The sequence below is a fragment of the Alosa alosa genome, chromosome 6, assembly GCF_017589495.1.
Source record: "Alosa alosa isolate M-15738 ecotype Scorff River chromosome 6, AALO_Geno_1.1, whole genome shotgun sequence".
NCBI lineage: Eukaryota > Metazoa > Chordata > Actinopteri > Clupeiformes > Clupeidae > Alosa > Alosa alosa.
The window spans coordinates 14,963,532-14,971,290 of NC_063194.1; the positions used below are offsets into that span (position 1 = coordinate 14,963,532).

At 42.9% G+C, this 7,759-nt stretch overlaps 1 protein-coding gene across 1 annotated transcript; it reads left to right on the forward strand.

Moving 5' to 3' along the window:
• Window positions 1–972: 972 nt before the first annotated feature.
• Window positions 973–3,549, forward strand: LOC125296373 (perforin-1-like). Its single transcript, XM_048246254.1, has 4 exons — window positions 973–1,663; window positions 1,834–1,972; window positions 2,087–2,304; window positions 2,636–3,549. The coding sequence occupies exons 1-4, from the start codon at window positions 1,143–1,145 to the stop codon at window positions 3,462–3,464; spliced, it is 1,707 nt and encodes a 568-aa protein (XP_048102211.1). The 5' UTR covers window positions 973–1,142; the 3' UTR covers window positions 3,465–3,549.
• Window positions 3,550–7,759: the final 4,210 nt, after the last annotated feature.

Below are 7,759 nucleotides of genomic sequence, written 5' to 3' on the forward strand. Positions count from 1 at the left end.
TGTAGCCTAGCCTAGATGCGACGAGTGTTTATGAGTGAGCTTGATGAACCATAAATGAAAAGTTGTCATAACATTACATTAGGACCAGGCTTGGAATTTCATAATTTTAGGGGCAAGGCAACTTGGCCTTCAGTTGGGCATGTTTGGCAGGGGGCACAAAGGCCACACGTCAGGGCACCAAGGCCAAAGTTAACTATACAGTAGACATAAAAATGATCAAAGTTGTATTTAGTCTATTCACAGCAGTAGACCTGCATCACTGTATGAAACATGACAAAAACATGAAACATGACATATTAACTGTAAATCATCTGATTTTAATATGTACAGATATCTAGGCTGTATTTATCATTTATGTTTTATTTGGCCTGCTATGAAATTTAAAGCCCAAAGTTGAAGACATGCATGTAGAAATTTACTGCAAATTCAAAACCGGATTACTCTGGAATTGCTATCTGTAGAGGGGGATGCTTTACACCTTTGTGTTCGGTAAGGTCTGTTTATTCTGATATGTTTGTAGGTATTGTTTGTATATGGGAAGAGTTCGCAAAGCATTCCACCAAGATGAATGGGTAGGGAGATGGGCGCAGACTAATATGATTAAATTAAAGTTACTTTTCATGTATAATGGCAAGCGTGTTTGCCACTTTCCGAAGTCTGTCTGATCGAATTTCAAGGTGGCCTGTGCCACCCACCCATGCAAAGCATATAGGGTTAATGTTAGTGAGTCAGCCCTATGTTCCCACAGTCCTATGTTCCCACATTTCTAAGATTTTTCTCAAAATTAGGCCCTGTTCCCACAGTTCCCATAAGACGTTTCTCAAAATTAAACCCTATGTTTCCACATTTCTAGGACATTTTCAAAATTAGGGTTAGGGTTAGAAATGGTTAGGGTTAAGTTGGGGACATGGGGCTGTGGGAACATAGACACACTCCCAGTGTTAGGGTTATGTCACTCTTATATAGATACCTTCAAGTAAAGTGTTACCCACAATGCTTTGCATTAAGTTTGTTATCATCTAACTTTTTTCAATCACACTGTTAACAAATAATTATAGAAATACCGGATAAAACTATACATTTGTTTTGAAATCAGATTTCAGATTTTACATGATTACTGGAACAAAAAAGCAGGTTTGACCATGAGTTTGTCAGCCATTACCTTTCTGGCAGCTGTCTACCTGGCCCTCATACCCCAAACTACCCAGTCATGCACCAGAGGCTCCCCTCGCGAGTGCAAAGAGGCCGAGTTTGCTCCAGGATCCAACCTGGCCGGTGAAGGCTTCGACATCACCAAGATGCAGCGCAAGGGAGCCTTTGTCATCGACATGAACCTATGGAGACGTGAAAACAACACCTGCATGCTGTGCAGGAACCCGTATCAAGAGGGCAAGATGCAGAAAGTCCCAGCAGCTGTGGTGGACTGGAGACCCAGTCAGAAATGCAGCATGAAGGTGGCCAGCTCACTGTACCAGTCCAGTGAGTCCCTGGTCAGTTCCAGTGCGTCCAGTGTGGAGAACAACTGGAAAGTTGGTTTGAATTTAGGATCTGCATCTCTGATGCTTGCTGGCACTAACTCCAAGTTGTCTGAGTACTCAATGGAGAAGACAAAAAGGGATAAATTCACATTTTCCCAACAGAAGATGTCATGTAGCTACTACAGGTACAGTCAGATCTTCATTTATCCACAACAGTCACCGCCGGGCTGTCATATTGATGTTGTAGAGTGTACAAGCAAAAAAAGAAATCGCATTAAGATATAAAGAAGACCAACATTTGAAGACTGATTTTAAAGATAAACTTTGCTCTTTTCTCCTATTTTAACATGCACAGCTACCGAGTCTCCAACCAACCCCGACTACACCCCGAGTTTCAGTCTGCCATTAATCAACTTTCAAAGAAATACACCAGGAAGACCAAGCACGCTTTCTACAAACTTATCAATAACTTTGGCACCCATTTCATACCTAAAGTAAGTGTGACAGCCATACACAGGCAAACACAAAAACCAACATGGACCATGGAGAAAATAGACTGAGGAGTGATAGGCATGGATGGATAATGAGATTATGTCTCTGATGCACAGGTGACTCTGGGCGGGATGGTACAGTCGGTGACCAGCATTAGGCAGTGTATGGCCTCTTTACAGGGCCTGAGCTCAGACGAGATCAAGATGTGTCTCGACGTGGAGGCTGAAGCCAGTATTGCAGGAAGAGGCACAGCAAGGGCTGAGACGAAGCACTGTCAGGAGGCGAAGGACAAGATAGAGAGCAAGAACAGCTTCTCCAGCAGCTTCAGTGACAGGTGAGCCTGGAATATTTTGGATGACTTGAGGAATTTTTAATTAAACGTTACTTAAATATTTAAAAAACAACTCAATGAAAGTCCAGGGCAGGGGCATTATGCAAAGTAAAATGTTGGGTGGGCATTATTAATGTGCGTGTTTGTGTTTTGTGTGTGGGGGTGCATAAAATATAATAATAATTTTGCAATTATCTTACATTTGTCAACACTTTAAGTAGATTATTTTAAAACTTAAAAGGTGCGGGTGGGCATGTGCCCAACTATAGCTTCAGTAGCCTAGGGTCTCATTGTTTTATTTTTTTGTTTTTTTCCCCCCCAATTCATCCGTAAGGTTCACAGAGGTCTTTGGTGGTCACACCACTGAACCTGACCTTCTCTTCTCTGCAGACAAAGACCCGGCCGCCTACAAGGAGTGGCTCTCCTCCCTGCCACTCAACCCCGACATGATCTCCTATTCACTGGCTCCCCTTCACGAGTTGCTGTCCCCTAACCTTCCAGTGAGAAAAGAACTACGCAAAGCAATTAAGCATTACATTTTAGAGAGTGGACTTTGGCAGAACTGCTCTGAGCCCTGCAAGTCTGGTGTCAAAAGAAACCCAAAGGAGTCCTGTGTTTGCAGTTGCCATGGTGATCCTGGTGTAGGTAGTGACTGTTGTCCTGTTAAACGCGGTCTCGCACGGGTCATTATCACTGCAGTGAGGGCCTCTGGGTTGTGGGGCGACACCACCTCAGCTACAGATGCTTACGTGAAGGTCTTCAACTCTCAGAACATGCAACTGGCACGAACCCCTGTGATTTGGAACAACAACTCACCTCAGTGGAACATGGCCTTTGATATCGGTGATGTCATTCTCTCTCAGACCAGCATGGTGAAGTTCGAGGTGTGGGACGAGGACAGCAAGTGGGATGACGACCTGCTTGGAACTTGCACAGTGGATCTCAAGGAAGGAACAAAGGAGGATGTGTGTCGCCTGAACCACGGAATGTTCTACTACAAACTCCAGGTGGTCTGTGGTCCAAGCCTGAGTGGCAAGTCCTGCTCTGAGTACGTGAGCTCTCCCATGAACAGTCACCTGGAGAGGCTGTATGTGTCTCGTCATGCCCGACCCGTACCAAAGGACATGCTTAAGAAAATGGGAGTCTTTGGGGATGAACATTAGCCCGATCCTGACTATCACGTTAAAAACGTGGGGCGGTGGTAGTGTAGTGGTTAAGGAGCTGGGCTAGCGTGCAGTAGCCTGAAAGTTGTCGGTTCAATTCCCGGGTTCCACCGTTGTGTCCTTGAGCAAGGCACTTAACCCCAAGTTGCTCTGGGGACAATGTGATCCAATGTAATATAGCTGACATATGTAAGTCACTTTGGTCAAGAAGTGTCTGCTAAATGTAATGTAATGTAATGTAATGAACAGGGGCGACACTGACTACAGTACATACACGATCCTGCAGGACTTGACCTCTCTCCTCCGAGAAGTGGTCCAGAAAATGGCACCCACACAGCCCATGTACCCTCTTCAACAGCACACTCTCCAGTGGATGGGGTCAAAGCACACGCTAGTCCCACGACTATGGACAAGGGCCTTCATTCACAGACATTTGAAGCAGTCTTCCTAGATCTGGCCGCTCAGCCAAACTGAGTAATCCGGGACAAAGGGCTTTGGTCAGACAGGTAACCAAGGACCCAATGGTCACTATGAATGAGATTCAGAGTTCCTTTGAGAAGATGAGAGAAGCATAAAAAAGGACAAAATACTGTAAATTTGCCTAAATATAACACGTGCTCCTGATTTGAAATAATCTGGAACTTGACTTTCAGCAGTAGCAGAGGTGTCATCCTCATTCTAAATGGAAAATAACTCATCTTCTGTGGCTGAGTCTGTGCTGAGGTGGCGTGTTGGTGCTGGTACCTACTTGCTGGTCTTGGTCTAGGACAATTTTCTGGCACTCTGCCAGCAGACTTGCCTTGGCCTTGTCCTTTCTTTCCTGTGTCCGCAGCCAACGTAGTTTGAACTTTGGCACTGAGTCACAGCAGCCAAGACAGCATCCTCGCTTTTCCAGCACCTCTGCAAATCTTGTTTTGATTGCCTGAAATGACACATAGGAATGCAAAGAACATATTATATTATCTGTCCATCTATCCACACACACATAACAAAGGGTCTGAACACTTATGTAAATGGAATATTACAGTTTTTTTTAAATTCAATCCATTTTGAGATGAGTCTGAAACATAACAAAATGTGGAAATTATTATTATGAGCATATTTACATTATGGACCCTATCGTGCACCCAGCGCAACTTGGTGCAAAGCGTGACGCAAGTTTTATACATATTGTACACCCAGACAGTGATGAATTTTCCACCATGCGCTCCATTTTATTAAACCTTACGCCCAGTGGTGTGGTAAGTAACAACATAAGGTGTGATCTGTCGCAGTGTTTTTTTCTTCAACTATTCCCTGGACACCATTCCCTGGAACCACGATGACAATCTATAAACCAACATAGCAAACAACATGATTACCCTAGCAACCAGCATAGCAACCATTGAAATAAAGCATCTATGTCAGTTTCCATAGCAACCAACATGATTATATGAGAAAACCACTATAGTAACTCATTTATTTCTGATAGTAGCCACCATGGATACTCTATCAACAACCTAGCAACGACCTCAAGTACCCTAGCAACAACCTAGCAACCACTTTCACAGTTAAAACCTAGCAACCAACATAGCATCCAACATGATTACCCTAGCAACCAGCCTAGCAACCACTTGAATTACTATAGCAATCACCACAACTACCCTAGCAACACCCTAGCAACCATCTTAATTGCCCTTGCAACAACATGGCAACCACCAGTATAATGTCAACCTAGCAACCATCATAGTAACCAACATGATTACCCTAGCAACCATCATAGCAACTGTTTTATTTTGCATATCAACCACCATATGTTCCCTAGCAACAACCTAGCAACCATCTGAATTATCCTAGCAACAACCTAGCAACCACCACTATAATGTCAACCTAGCAACCACCATAGCAACCAACATGATTACCCTTGCAACCAGCATAGAAACCACTTTATTTGGCATAGCAACCATCATTTGTACACTATTGTAACTATCTCTGTAACTATCTCTGTATTATCTCTTTTTACTCTGTATGATATTTTACATCATATGTTTTGCATTTTCATGCACTGGTAATTCCCTGGAATTACTTTTTCTAGTTTTAATTACTATTTATCTATTTATATATTCCTCTGTAAATCCTATTTAAAGGAATCGTATGTAAGAAATGAATTTCAATTAATCATAAAATGGCCCTGATAGAGAAGAAAAAACCTTTTGTGGAATGATGCATCATAGTATAAAATTTGAAACAATCTCTAGCCTAATTTACATCACGCTCTGTCTGCCACTCGTCTGTATCTGATTTAAATTACATAAGCCAATAGTTTGATACACACAAATCCGCCGCAAACTCTATGGGCGCCGCCATCTTGCCTGCCGCCATTACTGCATGCCTGCGGAGTGTGACGGTGTGACACTTGCAGTGCCTTCTAATGGCTTTTCAATGAAAGTATCCTGTCAGAGAATATCTAATAGGAGATCCTGCTTATGAAAGAAAATGTCAGGTGAAAGGGAATATTGGGTAGATGATGTCAGGCAGTGGCCAAAACTTATATGAAGGTAATTTATTGACAACATAATGTATTAAGATGTGTATTAATTAATTACAACAATAAAACCGAACGCTGTTATTACTAGCTGTGTTGTTAATATGTTCACAAGCTTCAGAAGTTGCAAATAACTATTCGTCACGACCAGTTGTAGCAGTAAAATACATGTTCTTACAGGTATTCAGGATTATTTTATTAATCGTATGTATTTCATCCACTTTTGACGCACATCTTGGTCCTCCACTCGACCAGGAACTCTGTGTAATCTGTAAGGCCGTAAACATGGGCAGTCAATGTGCAATAAAGGTTTGTGAATTTCACAAACGGTTTAATTCCAGGCCTGTATTTTCGTACTGTTGTTAAAACAGCCGACCACACAACACGCTCTTCCTGGCATCACTGAACAACAAACATACTAAAAAAACTAAAGAAAAAGAAGAACATTTCGCATCTACAGCTAACGTCTGCTACAGCCACCCTCTCACGGACCAACCGCGTTTGCATTTACTTTCTTAGCAGCAAGGCAACGCAGTAATGGCGGCGCTGCTTTACTTCTTAAAATCATCTGGTCTGATGAAACGAGGACTAAACTATTTGGCCACAATTCCCAATGGCGTGTGTAAAAGAAACCAGGCACTGAGCTGCACTGATGGTTGTCCTTCTTTACCCTTCTCTTATCCTCTCAAAAGGAACTCTGGATATCATTCATAGTTACCATTGGGTCTTTGGTTACCTGTCTGACCCAAGGCCATCCGTCTCGGATTACTCAGTTTGGCTGAGCAGCCAGATCTAGGAAGACTGTTGGTTGTCCCAAACTTTTCCATTTGAGAATGATGGAGACTACCGTGCTCTTGGGTTCTTGCAATGCTGCAGAAATGTTCTTGTATCCTTACCCAGATCTGTGTCTTCACACAACCCTGTCTCACAGGTCTACGGACCATTCTCTTGACCTTGTGGCTTGGTTTTCTTGGTTTTGGTCTAGTGCAGTGGTTCTCAACCTTTTTTGAGCAAACGCCCCCCTGACCTTACTTTGATCCTCTGGCGCCCATTTCTGCGCTGTTTTGGTTTCTTCTGGAATTATAAGAAAATGTCCCTATAAGCCTATTTTATTATTAAGCAGATTTAGCCCACTGTTAGAAGCAATAGGAGACTGGTTGGGTAAAAAAAAAACACTACCACATCAGCATTGGTTGTAATGATTTTTGCACATTAAATCTAGGCAACAAGATGTGTCATATTATCATGGACAAAAATCAAGTGCACATCACGTGAACAACATATGCACATCGCAACAATCCAACCAATCACAAAACAGTATCAGCATACAAGGAGGCCTGTGTAGGCCTATACATATTTCGTATTTGATTAGCAATGGTCTTTTTGGGGAGACTACGCTCAGAGCAGCTGCAGAACAACAGCGAAGGGCTGGGGACGTGACTCGGGCGGTGCAGGCCCGAACTGCACTGTATGACCACTGAGCATAGATAAACAGTAAAATGTAGCTGGGACGGTAGAGGGGTTAGAAACCCATGAATAAAAATAGCCTATTTATTTCAGGTAGCCTATTTTTGCACCAAAAATATGTGAAAACCATGAAAGTTTAAAATGTAAACAAAAAAACAAAACAAAAACTCTCACGTTACCAGCGCCCCCCTAGGTTGTACGAACGCCCCCCAGGCCCCCGTTGAGAAACCCTAGTCTAGTGTAACCAAGGCGAACTGAGCTAGCGTGCTAGTTGCCCGTGTAAATCCTCACACCCCTAACCTTA

Excerpts from the sequence above, each read along its gene's own strand:
- LOC125296373 (XM_048246254.1), top strand. The coding sequence starts at position 1,143 with ATGAGTTTGTCAGCCATTACCTTTCTGGCAGCTGTCTACCTGGCCCTC. Across the intron at positions 1,973-2,086 it reads GCACCCATTTCATACCTAAA|GTGACTCTGGGCGGGATGGT; the intron begins GTAAGTGTGACA and ends TCTGATGCACAG. Across the intron at positions 2,305-2,635 it reads TCCAGCAGCTTCAGTGACAG|GTTCACAGAGGTCTTTGGTG; the intron begins GTGAGCCTGGAA and ends TTCATCCGTAAG.